Source organism: Lentinus tigrinus, assembly GCF_003813185.1.
Source record: "Lentinus tigrinus ALCF2SS1-7 unplaced genomic scaffold L226scaffold_1, whole genome shotgun sequence".
Classification (NCBI taxonomy): domain Eukaryota; kingdom Fungi; phylum Basidiomycota; class Agaricomycetes; order Polyporales; family Polyporaceae; genus Lentinus; species Lentinus tigrinus.
In genome coordinates this window covers 2,832,195-2,857,066 of record NW_027137910.1, presented here as the reverse complement: position 1 = coordinate 2,857,066, position 24,872 = coordinate 2,832,195, and the positions used below count along the sequence as shown (strand labels likewise).

General features: G+C 56.4%; 11 protein-coding genes across 11 annotated transcripts; 7 read left to right on the top strand and 4 right to left on the bottom strand.

Moving 5' to 3' along the window:
* Positions 1 to 464: 464 nt before the first annotated feature.
* Positions 465 to 1,961, top strand: L226DRAFT_565229 (NAD-dependent glycerol-3-phosphate dehydrogenase; the record flags this gene model as incomplete). The annotated part of the gene is made up of 8 exons (XM_067683772.1): positions 465 to 754; positions 831 to 987; positions 1,042 to 1,066; positions 1,114 to 1,210; positions 1,266 to 1,378; positions 1,435 to 1,712; positions 1,761 to 1,782; positions 1,837 to 1,961. The coding sequence occupies 8 exons, from the start codon at positions 465 to 467 to the stop codon at positions 1,959 to 1,961; spliced, it is 1,107 nt and encodes a 368-aa protein (XP_067543247.1).
* An 872-nt stretch (positions 1,962 to 2,833) lies between these two features.
* On the bottom strand, positions 2,834 to 3,693 carry L226DRAFT_607764 (uncharacterized protein; the record flags this gene model as incomplete). The annotated part of the gene is made up of 2 exons (XM_067685853.1): positions 2,834 to 3,621; positions 3,676 to 3,693. 2 exons carry the CDS (start codon positions 3,691 to 3,693, stop codon positions 3,070 to 3,072), a joined length of 570 nt encoding a protein of 189 aa, XP_067543246.1. The 3' UTR covers positions 2,834 to 3,069.
* A 638-nt stretch (positions 3,694 to 4,331) lies between these two features.
* Positions 4,332 to 6,649, top strand: L226DRAFT_565227 (chondroitin AC/alginate lyase; the record flags this gene model as incomplete). The annotated part of the gene is made up of 7 exons (XM_067683771.1): positions 4,332 to 4,377; positions 4,435 to 4,557; positions 4,613 to 4,682; positions 4,731 to 5,320; positions 5,379 to 5,826; positions 5,880 to 6,078; positions 6,134 to 6,649. The coding sequence occupies 7 exons, from the start codon at positions 4,332 to 4,334 to the stop codon at positions 6,647 to 6,649; spliced, it is 1,992 nt and encodes a 663-aa protein (XP_067543245.1).
* A 257-nt stretch (positions 6,650 to 6,906) lies between these two features.
* Positions 6,907 to 8,305, top strand: L226DRAFT_528812 (ras-domain-containing protein; the record flags this gene model as incomplete). Its single annotated transcript, XM_067679465.1, has 5 exons — positions 6,907 to 6,967; positions 7,133 to 7,173; positions 7,226 to 7,363; positions 7,428 to 7,797; positions 7,887 to 8,305. The coding sequence occupies 5 exons, from the start codon at positions 6,907 to 6,909 to the stop codon at positions 8,027 to 8,029; spliced, it is 753 nt and encodes a 250-aa protein (XP_067543244.1). The 3' UTR covers positions 8,030 to 8,305.
* Positions 8,306 to 8,338: 33 nt separating this feature from the next.
* L226DRAFT_528811 (uncharacterized protein) lies at positions 8,339 to 11,103 on the bottom strand. Its single transcript, XM_067679464.1, has 4 exons — positions 10,813 to 11,103; positions 10,226 to 10,745; positions 10,145 to 10,173; positions 8,339 to 10,081 (listed from the first exon to the last, which is right to left on the bottom strand). Exons 1-4 carry the CDS (start codon positions 11,065 to 11,067, stop codon positions 8,495 to 8,497), a joined length of 2,391 nt encoding a protein of 796 aa, XP_067543243.1. The 5' UTR covers positions 11,068 to 11,103; the 3' UTR covers positions 8,339 to 8,494.
* A 639-nt stretch (positions 11,104 to 11,742) lies between these two features.
* L226DRAFT_518607 (DUF1764-domain-containing protein) lies at positions 11,743 to 12,333 on the top strand (the record flags this gene model as incomplete). The annotated part of the gene is made up of 3 exons (XM_067678553.1): positions 11,743 to 12,121; positions 12,175 to 12,276; positions 12,326 to 12,333. 3 exons carry the CDS (start codon positions 11,743 to 11,745, stop codon positions 12,331 to 12,333), a joined length of 489 nt encoding a protein of 162 aa, XP_067543242.1.
* An 898-nt stretch (positions 12,334 to 13,231) lies between these two features.
* On the top strand, positions 13,232 to 15,734 carry L226DRAFT_528809 (uncharacterized protein). The gene is made up of 2 exons (XM_067679463.1): positions 13,232 to 13,614; positions 13,698 to 15,734. Exons 1-2 carry the CDS (start codon positions 13,325 to 13,327, stop codon positions 15,481 to 15,483), a joined length of 2,076 nt encoding a protein of 691 aa, XP_067543241.1. The 5' UTR covers positions 13,232 to 13,324; the 3' UTR covers positions 15,484 to 15,734.
* On the bottom strand, positions 15,610 to 17,867 carry L226DRAFT_33811 (WD40 repeat-like protein). Its single transcript, XM_067674055.1, has 12 exons — positions 17,707 to 17,867; positions 17,512 to 17,649; positions 17,385 to 17,456; positions 17,277 to 17,333; positions 17,176 to 17,220; positions 17,063 to 17,117; positions 16,921 to 17,012; positions 16,786 to 16,861; positions 16,475 to 16,728; positions 16,049 to 16,420; positions 15,853 to 15,985; positions 15,610 to 15,796 (listed from the first exon to the last, which is right to left on the bottom strand). The coding sequence occupies exons 1-12, from the start codon at positions 17,753 to 17,755 to the stop codon at positions 15,736 to 15,738; spliced, it is 1,404 nt and encodes a 467-aa protein (XP_067543240.1). The 5' UTR covers positions 17,756 to 17,867; the 3' UTR covers positions 15,610 to 15,735.
* A 974-nt stretch (positions 17,868 to 18,841) lies between these two features.
* On the top strand, positions 18,842 to 20,790 carry L226DRAFT_549323 (FAD-binding domain-containing protein). Its single transcript, XM_067682672.1, has 7 exons — positions 18,842 to 19,283; positions 19,335 to 19,434; positions 19,483 to 19,634; positions 19,685 to 20,010; positions 20,062 to 20,344; positions 20,403 to 20,486; positions 20,546 to 20,790. The coding sequence occupies exons 1-7, from the start codon at positions 18,863 to 18,865 to the stop codon at positions 20,704 to 20,706; spliced, it is 1,527 nt and encodes a 508-aa protein (XP_067543239.1). The 5' UTR covers positions 18,842 to 18,862; the 3' UTR covers positions 20,707 to 20,790.
* Positions 20,791 to 21,265: 475 nt separating this feature from the next.
* On the top strand, positions 21,266 to 23,272 carry L226DRAFT_549322 (uncharacterized protein). Its single transcript, XM_067682671.1, has 7 exons — positions 21,266 to 21,285; positions 21,345 to 21,440; positions 21,526 to 21,798; positions 21,916 to 22,133; positions 22,187 to 22,307; positions 22,362 to 22,924; positions 22,974 to 23,272. The coding sequence occupies exons 1-7, from the start codon at positions 21,283 to 21,285 to the stop codon at positions 23,182 to 23,184; spliced, it is 1,485 nt and encodes a 494-aa protein (XP_067543238.1). The 5' UTR covers positions 21,266 to 21,282; the 3' UTR covers positions 23,185 to 23,272.
* L226DRAFT_528804 (Pkinase-domain-containing protein) lies at positions 23,173 to 24,818 on the bottom strand. The gene is made up of 5 exons (XM_067679462.1): positions 24,296 to 24,818; positions 23,955 to 24,239; positions 23,530 to 23,886; positions 23,412 to 23,477; positions 23,173 to 23,361 (listed from the first exon to the last, which is right to left on the bottom strand). The coding sequence occupies exons 1-5, from the start codon at positions 24,781 to 24,783 to the stop codon at positions 23,289 to 23,291; spliced, it is 1,269 nt and encodes a 422-aa protein (XP_067543237.1). The 5' UTR covers positions 24,784 to 24,818; the 3' UTR covers positions 23,173 to 23,288.
* Positions 24,819 to 24,872: the final 54 nt, after the last annotated feature.

The following is a 24,872-nucleotide window of genomic DNA, read 5'->3' as shown; positions in this document are numbered from 1 at the left end:
TAGGTAAGCGTACAGTAGGGGAAAACGATAAAGCGAAAGGTCTAGAACGAGTCCGGGAAAGCGGAAGGGAGGAGGAGGTTAGCGAGCGTTACAAACATCGTCTTCCCACGTGACCCGTACCTCCTTCCCGCGACACGGCGGCGGGTTGTCCTCGGACACGGTCATGTCCTCTACGCGCTTTGTGGCAGTTGCTGTCTCTCTGCCAGCTGCTCCTGCGTGGGCTCGTGAAATTCCAGCAGCGTGTCTCCGCGCGTGCAGCCGTCCAGAACACAGCGATCAATTCTTGCCTTCTTTGGCCGCCCAGGTTACCCCAACGTGCTGAGGCTCCGCGTGCCTCCCGTATGCTCCTCTTCTCCGCTCTCCTCCCGACCCTCAGGTGCTCTGCTCGTACATCGCTCCCTGCCCACCCTTCTCTGCTCTGTGTACGCTTCAGGACACGTATCGCTGCTCCCACAGGTTTCAGGATGCTCCCACACCAGAACCACGGGAAGAAGTCCAAGGTGCTCGTCTTCGGTGCTGGCAACTTTGGCAGCTGTCTCGCCGACCACCTGGAGGACTCTTCGCACAGTGTGTACATGTGGTCGCGTTCCGGCGACCAGGTCAAGTACTTCAACCAGTACCATCGCAATCCCGAGGCTCTCCAGGACCATGAGTTTGCCGAGTCAATCACCGCCGTAGGGCCAGAGTTTCCCTCGGCGGAGATGGTGCAGAGCATGGACGTGTTGCTGTTTGCTATCCCCACCGAAGGTGTGAGGTAATTCTCGCTGCCTATTGCCTCCGACACGACACATCGCGGACGCTTTCAATTTACGCGCATACGGCTATTCTAGGGAGACGCTGACCGCGTTGAAGCCAACTCTGGACGGCGGGAGGATACCCTTGCTCATCTTCGTCAACAAGGGAATCGAGATCAAGACGCGTGCACTCACTCTCGAGATTATCGCCGACACTTGTGGTCCCGAGATTGCGAAGATCGCGACGTTCCTTGTAAGCAATTCGGTGCGTTCGTGCCCCTGCACTGCATTGAACGTACCTCCATAGTCGGGTCCGTCCTTTGCAAAAGAAAGTGGGTGAGCTCACTTGTCGGCGCGGCCCCCACTCATTGGTCACCAGTCGTCAAGAGACAACCTACCTCAGTATCTGTTGTCTCGTTGTCGAAAGAACATGCACAGCAAGCTTCGGATCTGTTCCATCAACCATGGTTCCGCTGGTGCGTAGCCGTAACTTATCCGGTCTTCCCTTCTCGGCTGAACCTCGTGCCTAAGCTACACCGGCGACGATCCTATCGGTGTGGAACTTGCGGGTGCATTAAAAAACGTATACGCCATTGCAGCTGGCATGGCCGCTGGTCTGGGTTTCGAAAACAACACGAGAGCGAGTCCGTGTCTGCTTCCATTTCATGGGGTGGGTTCAAACTTACGTCCGTGCTCCTAGTGCTCATTACAAGAAGTCTCGCGGAGATGACGAGAGTGGGAACGGCGTATGGCGCATCTCCACTGACGTTCTTGACCCTCGCGGGCGTCGGCGACTTGTTCCTGACGTGCAGCTCATCGACGAGTCGTAACTACACCGTCGGCTACCGGCTCGGCAAGGGCGAACAGCTGGACCACATCATCAAGACGCTTGGCAGTGTCGCGGAGGGTGTGACGACCACCAAGGGCATGAAGGCCATTGTGGACGAGTTAGGCGTAGCTGCACCGATAGCATCAGGGGTGAGTAACATGACCATGCTATCGAAGCTTGTGCTGACGTCTGGGCAGATTTATGACGTGCTGTATGAAGGTACGACGCTGTCTCCACCACGTCAGCGATGGTTCTGACAGATTCTATCGCTAGGCCGGGATGCGGAGGAACGCGCGAACGAGCTGCTCTCTCTTCCTCCAATGGAAGAGTTGGATCTGTCTGTTGAGAGCGGGAAGCCAGCGAAACGACTGCTGGAGAAGCTTGGGCTACAGAGCTGATGGTTAACGTCCTTGTTAGACATTACTGTACGTAGATTTGGCTAATAGTCCACGTCTCTTTGAGGTCGCGGCCTTGAAAGTGGGCGCTGCCGCCAACGTCACTCTTCAGTCCAGCTATACTTCGTTACCCAAATGGTTGATCACGTCTCGGCCTACTGATACACTGCAATATCCACGAATATGTGACCCGACCGGAAAATAGACATCCGCACTGTCCACTGCGCACCCAGCTGAGCAGGTCCTCAAATTTATGCTCCGCTGCCCGTCCCGAACTCATCCACCCTCGGCTCCTCGAATTTGAAAGGTGTCGAGTCCGCGGGCTCCTCAAATGGCGTCTCTATTGCACTTTGCAATTCCATTGCTGTCTTTCCGCAATATTTCGGGTGCGTCTCGCATCATCCCTCTGACTCCCGCTCCTTCAAGTCTGTCCTTGAACTCTCTTGCACCTGAGGCTTCGCGCGGAATGGGTCGTGGCTCCTCGGCATCGGTGTCGACATATTCGTCCGCCGTGTCGGGATTGCTTTACCTGCCAGCAGCGTGCGACTCGTCATCATACCGCTCTCATCCTGACGTAACATTCTGAACGAGCCCGAAGCACAGACTTACGGAGACTCTTCACTAGGTCGTATCCGTTCAGCCGGTCCCGATCACAATCCGGGTTGATGGATGTGCCCTCGTCGATAGCGACGAAGTCAATCTGTCTTGCGCGCAGGAACTTTTGATGCAGCGTCCACGGCGCGTCGGGCATGACCTCGTCCACCCATCTGCAGTGGCGCAGCACCTCGCACCGATCCTCGTGGACCATATGTGGCGACGTGTTGTGCTGCTCGCATTGGTCGTCCGAGAAGACTCCAACCAGCAGGTGTACGGAAGGGAAGGAGAGCTTGGCTTGGCGTAGTTGCAGGACGTCTCTTCGGGTATATCGGTGAGTACTTAGCGCCCCAGAGTGCGATACATTGGTGTCAATGGCCCAAAGACCCCGTCCACATACACTCTCCAAGTCCGCAAGTCGTCTCCTGTGCCGAATTTCTCCTTTGCGGATGGCAGAGGTGCAGGCTCGTCACCGGCGAACTTCGGTGGCGGACCCAGGTCGGCTATGAATTCGCCACTACAGACCGGTTCCTCCCTTCTTCTCCGCCTTCCGCACGTCCTTCTCCCAACGCTTGTAGGCAGCCTTGAATGCGCGGGTCTCGAAGTACTGCTTCGAGAATCCGCATGCTTCTTGCAGAAGTGGGGCAAGGTCATGCGAAGTGCAGAGGACGAAGTCCCGCTTCACATCCGGGTCATGCTCGCTCTTTGCACGACGTGCTTTGACCAGTTCATCCATCCCTTCTTCCAAGTATGTGGGCAAGGTAAGCGTAGCTCGAGCGATATCGCCAGTGTTTCCGGATACCGATGATACGTTAGGTCCTCGGAGGAGAGCCAGATCGCATGTCTGGACGAACTGCGCATCTTGCGGCGAGAGATACGGGGATCCAAGAAAATGCGTGTGCACTGAAGTGCTCAGGCGCTGCACAGCATCCTCGTTGGTAGAGAAGGTCCTGAGGTCATGACAAAGAAATGCCAGTCGCTGCTGAATTGCAGCGAGTCTCTGGTCTGTGAGAGTCGCTTCCTCACGACTGTCGTCCGCTCTCTTTACAAGTCCCTTGCTCGGCGGAGACTGGCATGATTGCGCGTAAGTAAATTTACTCGCTCCTCATTGAGAATTTCTTACCTCGCATTTTCTCGGCATGTTCGTCAATAGCAAACGCAAGACGCAAGAGATAGGCACAATAAGTGAAGGGCCGGATGCCACATGGGCGCGCGCGCTTCTGCTCCTCGATTGCGCGTCTTCGAATCAAGTTCGTCTTCAAGTTGTCCTCCTCATGTCCACAACATGCCAGTGCGTACAAACGGCATTGCACCCATGAATGTTCGTCTTTGACGACGCGTATGCTTGTATTGATATCTAAAGATTCAATGGTGACCTACATGATTGCTTCTCGTCTTGGTCGCCACATAACAATTAGACCCACTTTAGATTTATAGACTCATACTATCACTGCGATGGCAGTATACGCTTCTCATTTCTGCCTGAAGCACTCTACCGAATTGGGGTGGGCGCTCCTCTATACTGATGCAGACGAGTCGGGAACCGAACGAAGCTGTCCACCGTCCCTCCTCCTGTGTCAGCCCCACCGAGCCAACCTCATAAGCGCCAGCTTCGTCCTCTTCCTCTCTTCCTCCTCCCCTCATCTCTTCTCCCGCAGAGCTGGCTTTGCGTTGCTCCTGGCAGGCTGGCGTGCTAGCAGCTGTTTATTTTTTTCAACTGCGCTGTCTTTCCTCGTCTTTCTATCGCTTAGAATGCCGCGGTCTCGCTTCACTCCCCATATGCTACTCTCGCTGGTCGTAGTAGCAACAGCTGGTCTCGTTGTTGGTGAGTCCCATGCGTGCGCTGTAGTCTCACTGCATCACTGACCCACCACAATGACAGCTGATTCGAACGACTGGGTCAACGTCAACTATGTTCTCAAACAGGCAAACTCGAGTAGCACTTCTAGCGCAAGGCAGAGCATCCTGAACAAGGCAAGCAGCTCGGCGAAGTCAGGTCCTTGGAGTGCGTGCTTCTGTTTTGGCGTCATGCTCGACTGTATGTATTGACAGCCATCTAGGCATCGTCAACAAGAGTGGCATCAAGCCCCCGAGCGGTGACATCCATGACTACCTCAGCTGGGCGCCTTAGTGAGTCTCCGGAACTTCATGTATGCGCGTGGCTGACAGCTGGCGAAGCCATTGGCCTGATTGCAACTGGTGTTCGAAAGGAACAAACCACTTGTCCGGGCCATCAGGCAGCGGTAACAGCACGAACTCTCCGGACGGCGACGCAGACGATCCGAATTACGATAATGGCACTTACGATGGCGATGACCCGTACGAGAATGGTGGATACGACGACGACGCTTACGAGGTTCTCGATGCCAAACTAGCGCTTGTTCAGAGGACTCTTGGTGCTGTACGGGACGCGCATTCTGGTCATGCTCATCATCGCATGCTTCGACGGAGACGCTCTCTTGTCGGCCATGGCACGTCCAACATCGTCGTCCAACGGAGACAAGACGTTGGGAATGCTCAACTCTCGCCGACGACGGTCTCCTCGCTTCCGACGGACGCTCTCTCTTCAGCTCCCACGGGTGGTTCTCTCTCGTTGCCTACTAGCGCCCCCACTCTTGGCAGTCTGACAAAGACGACCACCTCTTCTCGCACGACAAGCGATAGGACTATCAGCGGTAATCTGGCTCCTGCTCAGGGTGCGGCGAAAACATCAAACGCAGGTAGCAAGTGCACCCCATCGCCTTCGAAGACCCTGGCACCTTCAGCAAGTGCGTGCAACGATGACTTCTGCCGAGATAGAGATTAAACTATTCATGCTTGCAACAGCTTGGACCACATGCCCGTATCAGCTTCGGGATGGCAAGGTTAACCCGGACGTGCGCTCGCTTCCCGACTCTCCTGCTGCTGTCAGCATGGCCCAGTCGGTAATCTACAACGCCGTTGCTTTTGCGATCACGAAGACTCGGTCATATTCGCAAAATGCCGCCAACTTCATCGACACGTTCTTCCTCGCTTCGACTACTGCCATGAATCCGAACATGAACTACGGGCAGCAGGTGCGCGGTCCTGGGAAGGCGCATCAGATGGGCTCGTTCGCCGGGATCTTGGACATGCGTGGAATGGTGAAGGTTACGAATGCGATGTCTATCTTGAAGGCTGCTGGAAGTCCCGACTGGACGAGCGCAAGGGAAAAGTCGATGACGGACTGGATGAAGTCGTACGCCTCGTGGCTCCAGAACAGCGCCCTTGGGAAGGAGGTTGCGTCAAAGGCCAAGTGAGCACTTATCCGCGTCTTCAACATCGCCGTAGTCTGACAACAAGTTGCAGCAATCACGTCAGTTTCTACGTCAATCAGCTGGCGGCAGCGCAGGTGTATCTCGGCGACACGAAAGGCGCACAGACTACCCTTAAGAATTACTTCACGCACCAGTTTTCGGACCAGATCGCGGCGTCCGGTGAGCAACCCTTCGAGGCCGTCCGCACAAGACCATACCACTACCGCTGTTTCAATCTGGAGGCCATGATCGTGAGTTCAGGGGGTGCTGACTGCTGACCGACGGTCTGACATATTTCCTACGCAGACCAACGCAAAGCTAGGCGACCAGCTCGGGATGAACTTCTGGACCGCGAAATCGAAGTACGGAGCGACCATCCAAACCGCCCTCGACTACGTCATGGCCCAAGACCCGAAGGAGGAAGACGTCGCGGACATCTTTCCGCACGTCGCCGCGGTCGCGGCTGCCTATGGAGACCCGAAGGGCAAGTACGCGGCGTTCTTGAAGAAGAAGGACAGCAACTACGCAAGTCAGCCATTCTGGTTCTACGACCAAAGTGCTGCGCTCCCGAGCTCTCCCGCCGGCCACCCCAAGAGGGAGCTTAGTATTAGTGGCGGGGCCGTCGGGCAGCAGGACGTCGCTGTGTACTCCGATGCTACGTCCGGAAAGATCCTAGATGCATCCTCCGTGGTCGGGTCTGGGAACGTTACGTTCGAGTGTCCTGCTGCGTTTGACGGGGTATCGGAGGTGGAGCTAGAACCCGGCCTCACCACCACTTGTCCGGAGCTCGAGCCGTACTACCTGAACCTAGTGGAGCCTTAGTTACCCACAGATGTGTCGCATGCGCAATTGAAAACTTTGAGACTGTAATATTCAGAACAACTTGCGTGTCACCGGGGTCTGGGTCAAGCCGGGTGGCGGAGGCACGGTGGGCCGTGGCTCTGAGGGCGAGAGGCGCCGAAAGGGACAAACAAGGACGGGTGTGACTGAGGGACGTGTGCGCTGTTCCTCGTTACGCCATCACTCACTCCCTCCTCCGTGTATTCTATTTTTCTTCCCCTCCCCGACAATCCATAGACATGGCCGATGCTGCTTCCGGCTCGACAGAGAGGTCCGTTCAGGTCAAGCTCGTGCTACTTGGTGAGTCTCTCGCTACACCCTCTGCATCCCTGGGGCCCCGCATAGTCTGTGGTGCCCGCATCCCCACGGTGGGCGGACTCGCTGCATGTGGTCTGGCGTTGTGAGATGCAGGGCGTTTCTTGGCGTGTGGTTGAGGACGGCGCTGACGGGACTGCACGGCGACAGGTGAGGCAGCGGTCGGAAAGTCGTCAATTGTGCTGCGATTCGTGCGTAATCTCTCCATTATCTCCCCGTACTCTCCCTCAACGTGCCACGCAGGTATCGAATGAGTTCCAGCCCAACAAGGAACCCACGATTGGGGCTGCCTTCCTCACGCAGAAGTGCCGCTTGGAGGACCGTGTGCTGCGATACGAGATATGGGATACGGCCGGCCAGGAACGATTCCACTCCCTTGCAGTACGTGCCACAGTTGTTTCATGAATGTTCAGTTCTTGACCACATTGTGTCATGTTGCAATCAGCCCATGTACTACCGCAACGCACAGGCCGCCGTGGTCGTCTACGACGTCACCAAGGCGTCCAGCCTCGAGAAGGCGAAGACATGGGTGAAGGAGCTGCAACGGCAAGCGAACCCCAACATCGTCATCGCCCTCGCAGGCAACAAGATTGATCTCGTCACCCCTTCCGCCTCGTCCTCCACGCCCGAGTCCGAAGATGAGGCCGACGATGCGACCGCGACTCCTGGAGAGACGGGCACTTCGGGCGAACCCGAGAGCCTCAGGCAGGTGCCCAGAGACGAGGCGGAGGCGTACGCGCAGGAGGCCGGCCTGCTCTTCTTCGAGACGTCCGCGAAGACGGGCGAGGGCGTCGTAGAGATCTTCACCGAGATTGGTAAGTGGCTCCATATGGTCCGCTCTGCGGTTGCGACGAACTGCGGCTCACTGCGGCTTGCCTCCTTTCCCTCGCCATTCGCTCTACAGCCAAGAAGATCCCCATTGACCAGATCTTGGCGTCGACTCGCGGCGGGCAACGCCCCGGTGCCGCGTCTGGTCGTGCTGCGCAGGAGGGCGGCGTGAACCTGGAGGAGAATAACGCCAAGGGCAAGGATGCGTGCAATTGCTGAGCTTAATGCTGCTTTTGACCCTGACTCGAGACACGATTCCCCTCCCGACCTGTTACGAGCCTAATGCCCTTCTTACAGTACTTACTCCCTTTGCCCCCTCCTTTCTCTTCCGTACCTTGTCTGATCTATATGGCCTTTTCCCGTACATGTATTTGCTGTCGTATTGGAGCGGTACTGGACTGACATATCATATCGTTGATGTTGTCTAAGCATCTATGCTGTGGCGTGCATTGTGATCGCCTACCGACAAGGAGGCCTCCACCGGCTCCTTGCACCTGGACAGCAGAGGAAGCGAACAGATATGATTATTCCAGGAGCAGACTGAGTATACAACCATACAGATACAGATATGAGTATAACATAACAGTAACAAAGCCTCACGACACTGACAGCAACAGACAAAGTGAAAACAATCCCGGCACGGTCATAGTTACGGTTATCCAACATCCATGCTCGCGCCCACGCTCACGGCCCGAGGCGGGCCAGACTCTCGAGCTCGGAGAACAGCATCGCGTCAAGGACCTCTGTGTGCATCATGAGCCCGAGGGTGATGTCCTCCTGGTAGGCACACAGCATGCCGCGCCCGCGCTCGACTCTGGTGTCGCCGTGCTCGCCATACCCGACGCCAAAGGAAAGCGTGGGCATCGCAGAGCGGCTCGGGTCAAACGAGTCCTCGGCGTCGTCGACGACCTTGAGGAGCTCGATCGCACGGCGGATGAGGTTCGCGAACGTCGAGCGGCCCTCCATGGGCGTGTGCAGCGTGAGCTTGCGGAGGATGCGCAGGACGACCTTGGAAAAGCCGAGCGACACATCGCGCTTCGCGCGGTGCTTGAGCTCGGGCGGGGCGAGGAAGGCGAGCGAGTACAGGCAGAGGACGAGCCGCTCGACGTAGCCGATCCAGGGCTCGCGCATGATCGCGTGGAAGTCGTGCTCCGAGACGGGGAGACGGTGCACTAGCGCTTCGAACGTCCGCCAGATCCAGGACGCGGGTACGATTTGCGCGACGGCGTGGCGGCTGTCGTCGAGGAGCGTGAAGCGGGCGAAGGCCTCGAGAGCCTGGTTCGCCAGGGATGGTGGCGTGGGGGGTTTTGGGTTGTGGGGCGTGAGGTGGATGCCGTTTTGGACGACATAGCTGAATGGAGAGATCGTCTCGGACGGATCGACGAGGAAGGACGCGAGAACCTCGAAGGCTCGCTTGATCGTGTGCTGCATCTGCTTGGTCGGCGCGGCCGCACCGTCCGGGAGCAGAACAATGAAGGCGCCGAAGTTCACAAGCATATGGACGACGTCCTTGCGAATTGTGAGTAGGTCGGAGAGGGAGAGTATGGGCGATAGTGGAACGGGGGAGGACGACTTGCTGCGCGGAGCGAGACTGCAGAGTCGGAGCAAAACGTGGATTAACTTCTCGTGTTGAGCGAGGTGACCCGCGTTGCTTTCGTCACCTTGCGAGATGTTGCGCAAGATGTTGACGACAGTAAGGACGATCTCTGCTGGGCGCTGGCGTGGGCCACGGTCAGGGGACTTCATCCCCTGTGAAGGCTGTAGTCCAGCGAAGGGTTTCGTTCCTTCGTCCAAGAGCGAATTCACCAGCTCCTTGTGCGTCATGAACGGCGCGTCGCCTCCCAAATCGCCATCCTCCTCGACACCTTCAAAAGCGAGGTCCTCGACCAAGTCCACCGCCTCGTCGAGTAAATCAGGGGCTTGGGCAATAGGGAAGCCGCTCTCACGTTGGTCTCGAGGGTGTGATGACTGATTTCGGGCCAGTGTGAGCAGAGCGAAGGTCGTCAGCGAATAAGAGAGCTCGGTGGATATACGCGATCGTAGCGACAGCGTGAGCGCGTCGATATCAACATGGCCCCATTCGTCGCTGTGGCGCAATGGCCGCGCAGCGACGCGTGCCCACTCGTTCTGGATGAAGTCGAGGTTCCGTCCCCCAGCAGTGTCTAGCTCGGGGGCGAGTGGCACGTATTCAATTTTGCGGCGTGAAGGTTGGCGTATGGTCCGTGTTATTGTGGGAACGGCTGCTTCAGGAATTTGTCCGGGTGCGACCGACTGCGAAGGGAGAGCATGAGAGATCGCGTGCATGATGGTGGATAGAAGCAATGAATGACTTACACCGCGAGACTCCGATACGTCCGAGCCACCTGAACGGGTTATCAACACCTTTACCGTAATGGCGTTCACACACAAACGTACCGGTCTTTTGCCTGGCGCGTTTCGCCTCTGACTCGGCAACCTCTGCCATCTTCCGTTTCCGCGATTCCAGGTCGTGCTCGAGGTCAGCAGACCCGTTGGGCAGACCTCCCGGCTGCATCTTGTTGAGAGACAAACCCCCGTTCATCGCGCCATTCACGCCTGCGCCCATGATGTTAGGAGGATGGAGGAGCATGGCGTTGGCCTGGGCAGGGAGGAACTGACCAGGTACGTCCATGCTGATGTTGGGGACTGGGTTGGGGCGGGGCATCATGCCAGCAGCAGGGTTGCCGGCGACCATGCCAGGGCGCCCTGGGAGACCGCGTCCCGCTGCTATGGCGCGCTGCTGGTTCTCCATCATGTTCTTCCGGTACGCCTCCTCGAAAGGTCCGAGGAGGGCCATGTAGTACCGTTCGAGCATCTCGTGCACAGGCTTGGTCTCTGCGGGATTGGCGGGGGAGGGCATGAATTCGGGGAGGCCAAGGTGGTCACGGACGACGACCCAACCGCCCTTTTGAGAGACCTGGACGCGCATGACGCGACGTAGATGAAGAGATGGTGAAACATGAGCGAGGTATGGAGGTACGCACTGCAGCACCACCCCCATGGTGGAGGATAGCTCCCCAGAGCTTGAACAAGTCGACATCAACGCCTGCTAGCCTGACGACACCGAGGTCGGCGGGGGAGACCTCGAGGGACTTCCAGGGCATGTTTGCGGGGTCATAATTTGGCGGAAAGGGGACGCCGGTGAGCTGAGGCGGAAGGGGCATTCCACGCTGGGCCATGAGGGAGGCAAGGCCCTGGAGCCAGTTGCGCTTGCGGGAGCGGATGACCTCTGCCTGCATGGCGGCATTGCTGGGCTGCTGGGGCGGAGCCGGGGGCTGGAGGAAAAGGGGATGGGAGGGTGAGTCTGGACGGAGGACGGGGGGAGGAAAGACGGGACGGACGTTCATGGGGGAGTTTGGCGCCTGGAGATCGGAGAGGGGAGGAAAGGGATTCGGATGGGCCAGGGCAAGGGCAGGGCTGCTGTCATCAGCTGGGCGGGAAAGCGAGAGCGAATGCGAATGCGAGTGCGAGCTGGACTGGTTCGTCGACATTCCTCCGAGTCCGACGCCGAAATAACCCGCCGAGGTTCCGCCAGGCGCAGACCGGTTCGCCGCCTTTGCGACACTCGTTGCCTGCAGCGCCGCCATCTGCTTCGCCGTGAACGGGTCCAGATTCAAGTTGAATGGCCCAACGCCCCCGCTGCCATTTCCAATCCCCCCCAGTCCACCGTGGCCGACGTTCTGCTGCCTGTGCGCGTGTCAGTCGCACCTCTCCACGTCGCCGCACCGCGTACATACATCTGCTAACCACTTGAGACGGACTCTGTTCCGAGGCCTTTAGTCCGGGATCCTGGTCCTGCTGAGCGTAGCGACGCCGTCTGCCTTCCCGCGTCCGACTCATCCCTGCCACGCGTCCCATCACCAAATAGACGCCCGCGCTCCTTGCCCTCCCCGAGTCGCTTTTTTTCTCCTGCCATGCCCATCTCCGAGATCGACGCCATCTTCGCCTCCAAGGGCAAGCCTCCTGCTGCTCCTCCAAAGGCCTCTTCGTCCTCTTCTGCTCCGCCAGAGAAGAAGAAAAAGAAGAAAAAGTCCAAGGACAAGCAGGCCGACAACGACAAGTCGGCCAAGCGGAAACGCGACGACGCCGATGCCGAGGATGCTGCCCCCAGCAAGCCTCCCAAACGGCAAGTCCCTGAGACCGTCTTCGATCCTTCCGCCGGCTTGTCTTCTGCCAAGAAGCCCCAGCCTGCGAAGGCGGACAAGTCTGCGGCCAGCGGAGTAAAACAGAAGAAGCCCAAGAAGGACCGGGAGGACGAGGACCGCTTCAAGGACTCCCGGGGCACTGCCCCTCGTACGTTACCCCTCTCTCACGTCCACGTACCTATTTCTCACCTTCTCTTACAGGTCGACGAACAGAAGAAGGTTTCATGATCTACAAGGAAGATGAGCTGGGTATCGCCGACAGCGGTGGAGATACCCCATTGTGTCCATTCGATTGCCAGTGCTGTAAGCTCCAGCCTGCGTCGCTCATTCTCATCACTGACGCCTCTCGCAGGTTTCTGACTGTATCCATATCTTGTACCGCTGTAGCATATAGAAGATACCCTTCACGCGTCGATCCGTGTGCTGCTCCTGCTCGTCCATACTCCTTCGGCTCTATCGAAGCCTCGCCTACCGCTCTGGCAATGGTAGTGCGAGGTCAATGTGTAGCCAAGATTGAAACGGATTCCTCGTATACGAAGCTGCGCTGTCACTTCTCATCAACTGACGGCGTGCTACACTCTGAGAATGACATCTCGTCCGCCACGCCCCGTCGTATAGACTTGAGGTATGTCTTCGCACTCTCGTGGCCGTCCCCATCGCTCACGGCATTGCGCAGATGTAATTAGTACCTAGCAATATAATTTTTTCTCCGCGCTATACACTCTGCCCACACTGCTGGCTGCTAAGGTATCCTCCGTCGTCGTCACGCTCCACGACATCGTGAGGTCAAATCGCAGCCAAGATTTTCGTGTATACGAACCTAGGCCCAATCAAGGCATCCATGCCCTCGCGGGACCTCTGTATCGTGGGTGCCTCTTCGACAACCGAGGTAGATGCAGCTCTCGCTGCTGTTGTGTCCAGATCCTTGCATGTAGTCATAACGAATACAACAACATGTTCTCAATATGTCCGTCCTTGATGCCATGTCCGTTGATTGCTGTCGCTGGAGAACTTCCTGAGAGCTTCGCTTGCGTAAGTTACGGTCTTCTCTTGCAATCGAATGACGAACATCCCGAAATATATGCTGTGGCTGCCTTGTTCCCGTCTGAAGGGCCCACGATTATACGTACATATGCGTATATGAGACAATGCTAGGATAGTGCACCGAGGAGGATCGGAGAATACACTGCAGATTGCGCGTTACGCCGTCGGAACGGTGCTGTGGCTTATGCATCTCCGTCTAGGCGCACTGGCTTGGAACGGCCCCTCACCTGGCCATGCTCGCCCCACAACTCTTGGCTGCGGCTAACTTTCTACTTCCATAATCTCTGGTCCATCCCGTCCCCTTACCATGTCAGCAGATCTCCCTCCGACGTACACCCAGGAGCCGTCCGCGACGGACGTGCAAGTCTCGGACGACTCTGACCACAGCTTCGTCTCCGCTCCTGACCGCGCCGATGGCGACTCGGACACAGGCGCAGCACCCCCGGACGGCGCAGGCCCCCAGATCCTCATCATACCCGTCACGGAGGACGCGGTGCACTTCCAGAAGGGATACCTCGGCGCAGACAACGAACGCGCCGCGATCGAGGGCGAGCTGCAGATAAAGAGTGCCGATGCAGAGTTCAGGTGGCGCAAAGTGTGAGTACCCAATATTATGTGTCTCTTGGGTTTGCTGCGGTCGTTTGGATGCAGGACGGGTTTGCTGAACGATATGACGGCAGGTCGGTCGTGTTGCGCTCGGCGGAGAAGGCGCATGGGCGGGAGATCGAGCTCGCGAATACCGAGCTCGTCCTTGCGGCCACTCCGGACCAGGGTCCCCAGCAGAGATCCAGCTTCTCGTTCTCGATACCGCTCCCCTTGGACACGCCGCAGTGCTTGCACACCTCGCGATCTTCCCTCGCGTACACGCTTACTGCGAACGTTTGGCCCATAGACGAGGATGCTCCCCCGCTAAGCCGATCGTTCCTCGTTCATACCCGACGCTATACATCACATACCCATGATCTACACCCAACACCGGAGACGTGGGTCATTGAGGAACCTAGCAAGATTGAGGTCCAGCTTCCCCGGACAACGTATAAGGCCGGAGAGCCTATACCGATATACTTCACAGTACCCACTCCTACTCCCGACCTAGTAGTAGAGCAGGGCTTGCGTCTCCGCAACTTGCGCGCAGAGCTGGTACGCACTGTGACCGTCAAGCGCGATGAAGACGAGGACGACGAGCTCAGCGACATCGAGTTCGCAAATCCGTCCGATACAGAGGAACCGACGTCGCCGTCTCAAAAGACACAGCCTGTTCCCTCCACCTCTCGTCAGAATCCAGAGTTCGCTGTGAGGCAAGGCGAACACGGGGAGCGGAAGGTCATAGCGCTATCCGGGGCATCATGCCGCATGCACCCGTCGCGTCCTCTGCGTATACGGCTCGTACTGCACCAGCCTACTGAAGCTCCCCAGCCAGATTCTCCTCATCACCACCAACGAGTTCCCTCCGATGAGTTCTTCTCCACGGAGTCCGAAGCGGAGTGCGCTTCCATCACACAGGCGACTCTCCTCCATTCGGTCTCGTTCCGGCTTCTCGTACACGCAACGTTTATGAACATGTCGACCCACACCGAGCGCGTGTCCACTCTGACGATCCCTCTGATTATCCTCCCTCCCTCGGCGCCTCTTCCTGAAGTCGAACCGTCCGTCGATGCGGCCTATCACAAGAAGCACGACCGCCCGCCCACTCGCACCATCAGACTGGATGATGCCGACGTACCTCAGTACGAGGCGGGTCCCAGTGGAGCCCCGGGCGCGCCTCCCCCATTCGAGGAGCGGGAAGCCCCCCCTCCCTTCTGGTCAGCTGAAGCAGAGGCGTCCTCGTCTTCACGCCCGCCCACTTTCCTCGAGTCAGAAGCGTCAACCTCGCGCCTCCCCACGTTCCTCGAGTCCGAGCGCGAGATCTTCGTTCCCCCGGCTGAAGAGCCCGCGCCGCCGCCTGCGGATTTCGTGTTCCACGGCGAGGGCATGCTCTTCGGCTTCCACGCGTCCGACCAGTTCGACGGGTACGCAGACGTGGTCCTGCAGCGCCAGTTCACGCCTCCGCCCTCGCTGGAGATGGCAACGCACGATGCGAACGTGACTGGCCTCGCGACCATGGCCCTCGACGAGCCCGGCACCATCGAGGCGCTGGGCCTTGCGCTCGAGCAGCAGAACATCAGCCTCAGCGACGAGGGCAGCATGCCGCCTCCGCCTCCACCTCCCATGGATGACCCGTCGGACCCGCCGCCGTCGATCGACTCGGCGGAGTTTAGGGCGCCTGGGGCGGCGCATGATACCCCTCCGAGGGCTCAGAGCCCGCCGAGGGGAGCGATTCCGCCGCCGCTTCCGCACGACGAGGGGGAATCGCACGGGCACGCGCCGCCGCCGTACGGGGTGCGGGATCTTGACGACCACCATGAAGACCATGAGCGAGTCGTTCATCCACCTCCGTACATGGATCTCGTGCACGGAGCACGCTAATCTAATGCTACCTACCAAAGACTGTCTCGATAGCCCGGGGTTCTCGCCCGCTTTGATGTGTTGTTAGAAAAGAAGGAAACTCGCACGAGAAAGAACTGTATTTACTTGACTCCATCACCACCGCATGTGTACGGACCCACGCTAACCCAACGAGGATACAATTGCCACAGACCATCATATGTATGCTACATGTCAGAGATATCCGGAAACGCTGCAGAATATAGATGCGATGAACAAGGTGGCACGAAAATCCTAATCCCAGGAGTCTGCCTTCTGGTAACCAAACACAGTGACTTTACCGGAACGTTCTCCGCTGTGCACGCGAACATGTCAGCATACAGGCGCAGCGAGTAAGGAGAACCGACTTACACAACGATCGGAGCTTCCCCCTCGTACATGTTCCCCAGTGTAAACGTCGCGACATCGTAGTCGCATCGCACGAGTACCTCCCCATTGCGAGGATCGTCCCCGGCATACTTCATGTCCCACAGCCGAACGCACCCTGTCAAAATCGCCACAGTTCAGTTCACACAACCCGCACAAATACACCACACCCTATCCGCACCGTCAACGCCCCCCGAGAGGAAGCCTGTCCCGTATGGCACACTGTCGACCCACTGCACCTTCACGACGCCGTACGAGTCCGTCTCTATCAGGCCGCCATCCTCATGGGAGAAGTTGTACAGCGCTCCCCGCGTGAGCATCCGCGTGTCGTAGACATCGAGCCGGTTGTCTGTGCGCCCTGCAGCGATGTAGATGCCGTCAGAGCTCACAGACAAGCAATTGATGTCTGTATCACCCTGGGCTGGAATTCCAGCAAACGGCTCGAGGTCAACGTATTGCTCGGCGGCTTTGTTTTTGCTGCGGTGGCGCACATCGTAGCAACGCAATGCGTAGTTGGAGTCTGCTCCCTCTGTGGCAATGTACAGATTATCACCTACAGTGTTGGTCAGTTGCGAGTCAATAAGCATGTTCACTGGTGAATGCTCACCAAAGGGGTCCATCGTCATTGTGCTACACGCTTGCTCGCCGGCATCGAAAGTCATGACTGCCTTGCCTTTGACGATGTCGAATCCACGATGGAACCCACTTCTGTCCATAAGGCATGCTGATGATGCAAAGATATGATTCTCCGTCAGCCCTAAGCCCCAGTCCATGTCTGCGGTGACGTGCTTGTGCTGAGGCTGTGCGACTATCAGGGCATGCATATCAACAGGATCATCATCGCGAGCAATATAGACAGCGCTGGAAGTCAAGTGTCAGTCTTGAAGGCCAGTGCATTGCGAGGATAAACAGGTGTACCCATCGTTACACTGCACTGCCAAGTTGGCGCCACCTGGCTGATACTTGACGACCTCAGGATTATCCCGGAAACGCCCTGCAATGAGTCCAAGAAATATCAGCAACCGGTATCATGCAGGCAAGCTTCTGCCTCACTTTCCCATATGTATTTCTTGAGTCCGTCTTGTGCTTCTAAATCCCAAAATAGTACGGCGTTATCTCGACCGGCAGATACAAATTTGGTGGGGCTAGACAACTTAGTTTGCGCAAGGAAGTAGAATACTGGACAACTGCTCACAAGTTGGGATTTGAGGCGACATCATTAACAGTGAAGTAATGTCGCTGTTCATGCACTGCAGGTATAAGGTCAGTGTCAGCAAGTAATGAATGCTGTATGCTGAATGTTCTCACCAGCGGACCTAGTGGCGTCCTTGCTATGGCCATCTAAGATTATCACTGGATTGTCAAGTGATCAACGACGACAGCAGCGTCCCCATGAGCATAGCACGCACCCTGCTCTCCATCCCAAACACCTAAGGAGCCCTTCTCGTTGTAAGCGCCAGGAGTATCTACGGAGACATCAGCAATCAGGATATTACGAGAATGTCCCCAGTACATACCGTCTACGGCACCATCTGCCACCGCACTAGCCACGATGACAGTCTGGCCCATTTGAATGATAGTGTTCACATCTACACATCCCATGAACAGAGATTATCAGAAAGGATGACATTCAAAGTCACATACCGCCTGGTGCTTGATGGACGACTTTGGTCGCTTGGAAGGCACAGTAAACCGTGTCGCGGGAGCTATATACCGCCTTAGGACGGGGTGTCGTACGATTTGTTTCGTGCGACCTTAAAGACGTACGCGCTGATAAGGAAGCTAACTGACACTGGTCCGCTGTTAAGGCCTGCGAACAACCAGGGGAGAAGCACCTACTCTTCCAAATGTCCTCCCAGCAAACATCTTCGTCGCGGTGGCTTGCCATATCCCACGTGAAAAATGTTCCTGCAGGTGAGCAATACGCTCCAATGGGTGTCGTCTGAAGTCCTCCGCGACAGACAGTGAGGCCATGCGAATGGAAAGGTCTTCTGCAGCCTGTTCATCGTCTACATGGACGCGAGGTGCGATTGTTCGTTCCCCTGAAGCAATCCACTATGATACAGATCAGTGTCCGGATGGATGTTAACAGAATGCAGTTACTCACAGGATACAAACCAGCTGTGATGAAGTCCTCATCCTCCGAATCCTGATCTGCTGCTCGCATGCACTCCATTGCGACCCTATTCTGTACCCGGTACCAAAGCGGTCAGTGAGTTGGACATGGTACCCAATGGACCTACGACATACCTGCAGGACGGGCGGCATGGGTTGCGCAGGGCGCAATATCGCGTTCACATTTCTGAATCCGAGTTGTCTTGTTTGGGTTCCCGGTAGTATCGTCGCAGGTTTCGCAGGACTTAACCGGCGTTTCTATCGCGAGATCCCCGTGAACAGGGTGTTGGGGGCTGGGGTATACACATAGTTGTGACTTACTTTGGCCGGAGGGCCTTGTTCCTCGTCCGAATCACTGATCACTATAACCTCCGGGGGTTCTGCGCTCGCAGTTGTAGTACTCGGACTGGACCATGAGGTACCGGAGGGCGGTCGACGGGTCCTGTTGGCAGTTTGAGGCCTTGGAACAGTCTGAGAGCGACTGCTGCGTTTGTCGAATCCCGTAAAGGCAAATCCATTATCGTCCATTTCCTTCTGCTTGAACTCTGGCAACTGAGTACGCACGAACCCCATAAACTCGACGTCGGGATCATCTTCCACTTCTGCAGTCGGGGCGGGAGCAGCAGGGGGTTGCCAGGCGTCCACGTCGATGATCATGAGGTATAGTGATATTGCGAGCACGACTACGAAGAATAAGGGAGGAAGAACCCTGGCTTGACGAGTCGGACCCTGCGGTAGGAGGGTCCGGGGCTCGTGACCAGGACCGTGTCGCGCCAGCATCGCGTTTCGGGAAGTGACGTCACGTGCAGCCGCCCTTGTAAGAAAGCTGCCAGGTGAGTGAGCACGGAGCACGGAAGCGTGTTCTCATCCCGCGTCCACGATGTTCTCCCGCCAGCTTGCTCGGCGTGTCGTCTTGCGAGCACCCCGTCGCTGGTCGCACACTCCCGCTGGGCTCGCGGGGCTGAATTCGGTCACGGAAGAGGACCTCGCGCACTTCGCCAAAATCTTGCCCTCGTCCTCCATTCTCTCCACTCTGTCTCCCAGCGCGACTTCATCCTCCGAACTAGAACCGTTCAACAACGACTGGATGAACAAGTATCACGGAAAGTCTACGACTGTTCTCAAGCCACGTACGACACGAGAAGTCAGCGAGATCGTCAAATGGTGTAACCAGCGGAAGATTGGGATTGTCCCTCAAGGCGGGAACACCGGCCTCGTAGGAGGCGGCGTGCCAATAAAGGACGAGCTGATTCTCAGTCTCGCAAACATGACGAAGATTCGCTCATTTGATGACGTCTCTGGTGCGTGTATTTGCGCCTGTCATTCATCCCTCGTCCCTCATTTGTCAATAGGTATTCTTGTGGCGGACGCTGGGTGCATCTTGCAGTACCTCAGCGACTATCTGACACCACACGACCACGTTGTCCCACTCGACCTCGGCTCGAAGGGCAGGTGAGTGTGTTATATTGCCACCCAGTGCTGGTGCTGAAGCTCTACAAGCTGCCAGATTGGCGGGAATGTGTCCACGAATGCCGGTGGTCTCCGACTTCTCCGTTACGGCTCCCTCCATGGCTCTGTCCTGGGTCTCGAAGTCGTGCTGCCCGATGGTACTGTGCTCGACCAGCTGACTTCTCTCCGGAAAGACAATACCGGTACGCTCTCTAAGCCTCCTGAGATGCCTTCTGCTGACGTCGGGCAATAGGATATGATCTGAAGCAGCTCTTCATTGGTGCCGAAGGAACGCTCGGCATCGTTACTGGTGTTTCCATCCTCGCCGCCCCCGCACCACACGCGTCGAACAACGTCATGCTCGCGCTTCCGAAATTCGAGAATGTACAACCTTTGTACAAGGAAGTGAAGCGGCAGCTGTCTGAAATTCTCTCCGCGTTTGAGTTCATGGATAGAACCGTGTACGACCTCGCGGTAAAGCATGGCCAAGGCCGTGCGCTCAATCCTCAAGACATTGACGGTGCAGAATGTTTTGTCCTTGTCGAGACAAGCGGTAGCAACCGGGATCACGATGAGCAGGTCAGTATCAATTCGCGTGCAGCTGTGTTCACAGCTCATGTTCGATTGCAGAAATTGAACAGCCTGCTTGAAAGCCTAATGGACACCGAGGAACCGCTCATTAACACCGGCGTGCTTGCAACGTCACCAGCGCAATTCTCTGCGCTTTGGGCTATCCGCGAGGGGCTGACAGAAGCCGTGTCCAAGGAGGGCAAGGTGTACAAGTATGACATCTCGGTCCCACGCAACAAGTTCCAGGAAGTGGTCGACAAGACTCGGGAACATCTGCGTTCAAAAGATCTCCTGCATGAAGACGCCGTCAAGTACGTCGTTGGATACGGTCATGTTGGTGACGGTGAGTGGCATCCAGCAAGGTCGACAGTGTTCACAAAGATTCACGTTCGTCTGTCCAGGAAACCTTCACTTGAACGTCATAGCTGCGGCATACACGCCTGAGATCGAAGCTGCTCTCGAACCGTTTGTCTACGAGCTAGTTGGTCAGTAGTCAAATCCCTCCCACAGACTGTTACGCTGGCCGGTGCTAACTCCTCTTCAGCATCGTACAAGGGCTCGATATCTGCGGAGCACGGTATCGGAATGATGAAGACACATGCGCTGCAATACTCTAAGAGCCCTACTAGTATCGAGTGGATGAAGAGGATCAAGGCCTTGTTCGACCCGAACGGTATCATGAACCCTGGCAAGGTACTGCCATAATACGTCCTCTTGTCCTCGCGCTGCTTTTAAGTCACTTAGTGCATGTATCCATATAATATCATACATCCTATCAACCTCATTGTCATCCTTAACGGTCTCCGCACTGTTGTCCTGCCTGTCTGCCAATTGATTGTGAGCGTCTACTGCAACACGCCCACGTGAATGGTAAACGCGCTCTACTGAGTTCAGCATCACAAGATCGCGTATGATACTTTTCACGGTCGACCTGATTTCGTCAAATTGTCAACCTCTCCGTAGAGGCTGTTCGGCTTGAAGTTCGTGGGAAGCTGTTTCGACGGCTTCCCGAAAACACTTGCCAACAGCTGTCAGCATATGAAAGTAAAGGGACTTCGGCATTGGAAACAAGACAGCCATATAAGTAGCTAGTACTCACTGTGCTTCCCCTGCAGGCCAACTCCGTCGAGATGCTAGGTTGCGCCGGCAGTCGTTGGGCGCTACCGAAATGGGCGTCTCTGGTGTTCAAAAACCCTAACCCCGACGTTACATAAACCAAACTCTAACCCTTGTACAAGGTTACCTTCCCTCCGCCCACCCCCAAGTGTTTTGCTGAGCACCATGGTACTCGTTCTCTTACTCTTTGCGAGAAGCAACTAGGCTGATATGTGTAAACGGCTCAGCCGATCTTCCAAGATGCTCATGGAATGGCGATCAAGTTCTTCATCCAAAAGGACATCCCACAGGAGATCCAGGCGGATGTTTGTGAGACCATCGCGGTGTGTAGTCACTCTCTGCGCCGTCGGTTCCTTGAATACACATTGAGGGGATCCTTGCTGACATTCAGTTGCGCTTCTTCTGTAGGCACTAGGTGGACGTGTTGAACCGAAGGTTCCGCGTGCGGGCTTCGTGCTTGTGCAGCCTGGCACAGCAGAGGAGGAGCGGCTGCGGTTATGCTGGTCGACCCCCGAACGCCCGGAGAGGTACTTCGTGCCATACTCCTACGTTGAAGCGTGCAAGGTTTCTGGGATGCTCCTCAAGCAGATATTTTTGCACGAAGGAAAGCCCATCCGGATGCACATCGACTCAAGCATTGCGAACGTGAACGTCCGGGCCACTCTTGCTACACGCATCATGGTGAGTCTATCCTCCTCGCTCCTTGCGGCCTAAGTTGAGTGTTCGGGTACTGGGGAAGGGGTCAACGCAAGGTTGCATGGGGTGGTTGTCGACGGCGTGCTCACCGAACAATTACAGCATTCTGGGGGAGATCCCACTGCTAGCGCCCAGTTGGCACGCGTCATCTTGGCCGACCCAAACACCGAGATCTTCCAGCATCTCGTGAAGACGTATCAAGGCGAGCCAGAGAAGTACGTCGAGTCGTACCTGTGGGTGAAGAAATGTATCGAGAAGGGTCAAGTCATCTACACACCTGTGGTGTACAAGAACCCCGGAGGCCGCCGGCCCGGAGAAGAGTAGGTTCACGTCCTTGCGAGGCTATGTGGTCAGTCGGCTGATGTGACGACAGACGTACACAGTTCACCGAACAGGACGAGGAGCATCTTTGTGATTGGATCGCCGCGAAGATTCCTTACAAGGAGACTGGGGGTAGAACGGGCAACCGGTTGTATCAACAACTCTGCGAGATGGTGAGTGCATAGATGTGAGGCTATCAACGGTAGCTGAAGATAAGCATGGATCAGGCGCATGATCCAGAATACTCTTGGGTGACCCGTCACACCTGGCAGTCGTGGCGTGAACGCTACAAGAAGAATGCGACCCGTCTCGATGCAAAGATCGCTCAGATAGTGGACCAGAAGAAGCCCGCACATGGCGAGAAGGGGCAATATGGGTACGTGCGGAAACCTGAAGAGAAGCCAAAGCGGGTCCGCAAGAAGAAGAGCGCTATGAACGATGATTCGGAGTCGCCCATGGCTGGATTGTCCACTGTCCACTCCATGGAGACGTACTCTGTCCCAATGCCTGTGCCTGTGCCTCTTGGTGGGGTGTTGGGTCCTCTTCCAGGACCGAATGACACGTTCAATCCTGTGGCATACTCGACACCGCCGCCTGTCTTCCACAATATGTCGATGCCGACACCCGTGACGGGGCAGATGGATGCTGCGACGGCTCGGCAGAATGCGCGGGAGGAGGAGATGGAGGATGACGATGAGTGGGCAATCCGCGAGGGAAATGCGCCGACGCCGGCATGGGCAAAGCGGAAGGCGGACGCAGAAGAGAGCCCGAACAAGAGGGCGCGGACAAAGTACGTGTCAGTCTTCAGTGTGAGACACATGATTGACATTGTAGAACAGTCCTCCAGAAGCAGTCGCGCCGCCGCTGCATCCCATAGACCAGGCAGTACAGGACATCGCTAAAGAGTTTCGCTTTACTGTGGAGGAAGTCCAGGAGTACTACGACAAGTGCGGGGACCCAGAACGCACGAAGAATAGGTTCAAGAAGATGCGTGATGTACTCAATACACTCATGGACGATGACGAGGAACAGTCACAGCCGATTGTCTGACTTGTATACTGTGATGTGCAGTTCACCCAATGTTGTAAATTACTCTTCCTTGTTCGCCCGCATAATACACTGTTCCAGAGGTCAGTCTGATGTCTCTAATATAATCAATCGAACTCTGTGAGAAGCTTGTAGTCTGCAGCTCTGACAGGAGCTGACGGACTGTCCGGTTTCCTTCGCCTGGAAATCATGTGAGCAGAAAGATTCGTCTGAAGCAACGATGCACATACTTCTCGCCAGCAGCCGCGGAAGGAAACGACCCGAATAGATCAGGATGCTTGGGTAGAGGTGACTCACTGCATGGGTGTCAGACTATACTGCTTAGCCAGAAAAAGCATGGAGACGAACCTGAAGTAAGGATGCTTAAGTGCCTCTTCCGCAGTAATCCTTCCATCCGGATCGTAGGCAAGCAGGCGAGAAAGGAGATCCAGTCCTGCAGCAGTGATATATGGGAATTTCTGACGTAGCTGTGGCGGATGAGGTGCAAGGAGGGTGATCGTCTTCGCTAAAGGCATGGTGTGATAGTCGGGCCACGTCTCCCTAGTTGGCGGTCCGAGTAGCTTGAAGATCATGGAGATCATCTCTATCTCGCCCTTAGCTTGGAAGAGTGGCTCGTTCAGAAGCAGTTCGGCAAAGATGCATCCGACGGACCACATGTCGACTGCTGTGGAGTATGTTGTCGCGCCCAGGAGGATTTCCGGGGCACTGCACACGAGACAGACATATTTGAAAGTGTGGACTCGTGCGTGACATACCGATAATATTGTACATACCGGTACCATAGAGTGACAACCAGTTGGGTGAGGCCACCGACGCCCACAGGATCTCCGTACCTCCGGGCAAGGCCGAAGTCCGCCACTTTGATTGTGCCACGGTTGTTCATGAGCAGATTGCTCGTCTTGAGGTCACGGTGGAGGATCCAGCGTTCGTGACAATATGCCACGGCGGACAGGAGTTGCAGCATGAGCGTCTTCACCTCCGACTGTAGGAAGGGGGACGGCATGACGCTAAGCAGAGTCTTGAGATCATGTTCAATGAAATCCATAACGATGAACACCCTGGTTACAGGTCAGGGCCTGACTATAGACAGGAGGTACCACATGAATGGACGTACTGAGTTAACGTATCTCCAACGACTACCTCCCGTATGCCCACCACGTTCTCGTGCTTGCATACCATCAACGCATTGATTTCGCGCAACGCTGTTATCGGAAATCCGTGCTTCTCCTCGTCTAGTTTGAGCTTCTTGAGGGCGACGATATCGCCTGTCTCCTTGTCTCGCGCCCGGAACACCACTCCATAGGACCCTTCCTCAATCGAGTTCAACCGCTCATAGCAGTAGACTGAGCGAGATGGTAGCAGAGGAGGATGAGCGGTCCTTGGGGGCACGAAGAGACTATGCTGTTGTTGCCGGGCATGAATGGCCGCAGTCTGTGTAGGCGTTGCCAAACGCTCCGGGGTGAGAGCATCCGTAGTTGCAGCAGGCTTGGGCTTCGTCCTTCGTTTCTGCATAGGTTTCTCGACTGGGGGAGTATTGTCCTCATCGATATCCCATCGAGATCGCTTGCGGGAAGGGGTAGAAGGACCAGCGACGTCGGCCATAGCGAGGACAATGGCAGACTGAGAAAGCACGAGAGCGGCGAAAGACAAGAGCGAGAACGAGCGAGGGAAGCGCGCGTCGCGCGAGGAAA

Coding starts and splice junctions, on each gene's coding strand:
- L226DRAFT_528811 (XM_067679464.1), bottom strand. CDS start 11,067: ATGCAGGCAGAGGTCATCCGCTCCCGCAAGCGCAACTGGCTCCAGGGC. Junction 10,746..10,812: donor ACCATGGGGGTGGTGCTGCA/GTGCGTACCTCC, acceptor ATGCGCGTCCAG/GTCTCTCAAAAGGGCGGTTG. Junction 10,174..10,225: donor ACGCGCCAGGCAAAAGACCG/GTACGTTTGTGT, acceptor TAACCCGTTCAG/GTGGCTCGGACGTATCGGAG.
- L226DRAFT_549322 (XM_067682671.1), top strand. Junction 21,441..21,525: donor ATGTTTGTGAGACCATCGCG/GTGTGTAGTCAC, acceptor CTTCTTCTGTAG/GCACTAGGTGGACGTGTTGA. Junction 22,308..22,361: donor ATCAACAACTCTGCGAGATG/GTGAGTGCATAG, acceptor AGCATGGATCAG/GCGCATGATCCAGAATACTC.
- L226DRAFT_33811 (XM_067674055.1), bottom strand. CDS start 17,755: ATGGCAAGCCACCGCGACGAAGATGTTTGCTGGGAGGACATTTGGAAG. Junction 17,013..17,062: donor GTCGCCTCAAATCCCAACTT/GTGAGCAGTTGT, acceptor TAAGTTGTCTAG/CCCCACCAAATTTGTATCTG. Junction 16,729..16,785: donor GCAGTGCAGTGTAACGATGG/GTACACCTGTTT, acceptor CTTGACTTCCAG/CGCTGTCTATATTGCTCGCG.
- L226DRAFT_549323 (XM_067682672.1), top strand. CDS start 18,863: ATGTTCTCCCGCCAGCTTGCTCGGCGTGTCGTCTTGCGAGCACCCCGT. Junction 19,284..19,334: donor CTCATTTGATGACGTCTCTG/GTGCGTGTATTT, acceptor ATTTGTCAATAG/GTATTCTTGTGGCGGACGCT. Junction 20,011..20,061: donor ACCGGGATCACGATGAGCAG/GTCAGTATCAAT, acceptor GTTCGATTGCAG/AAATTGAACAGCCTGCTTGA.
- L226DRAFT_528809 (XM_067679463.1), top strand. CDS start 13,325: ATGTCAGCAGATCTCCCTCCGACGTACACCCAGGAGCCGTCCGCGACG. Junction 13,615..13,697: donor GAGTTCAGGTGGCGCAAAGT/GTGAGTACCCAA, acceptor ATATGACGGCAG/GTCGGTCGTGTTGCGCTCGG.
- L226DRAFT_528804 (XM_067679462.1), bottom strand. CDS start 24,783: ATGGCCGACGTCGCTGGTCCTTCTACCCCTTCCCGCAAGCGATCTCGA. Junction 24,240..24,295: donor GTTGGAGATACGTTAACTCA/GTACGTCCATTC, acceptor ACCTGTAACCAG/GGTGTTCATCGTTATGGATT. Junction 23,362..23,411: donor TCCGCGGCTGCTGGCGAGAA/GTATGTGCATCG, acceptor CATGATTTCCAG/GCGAAGGAAACCGGACAGTC.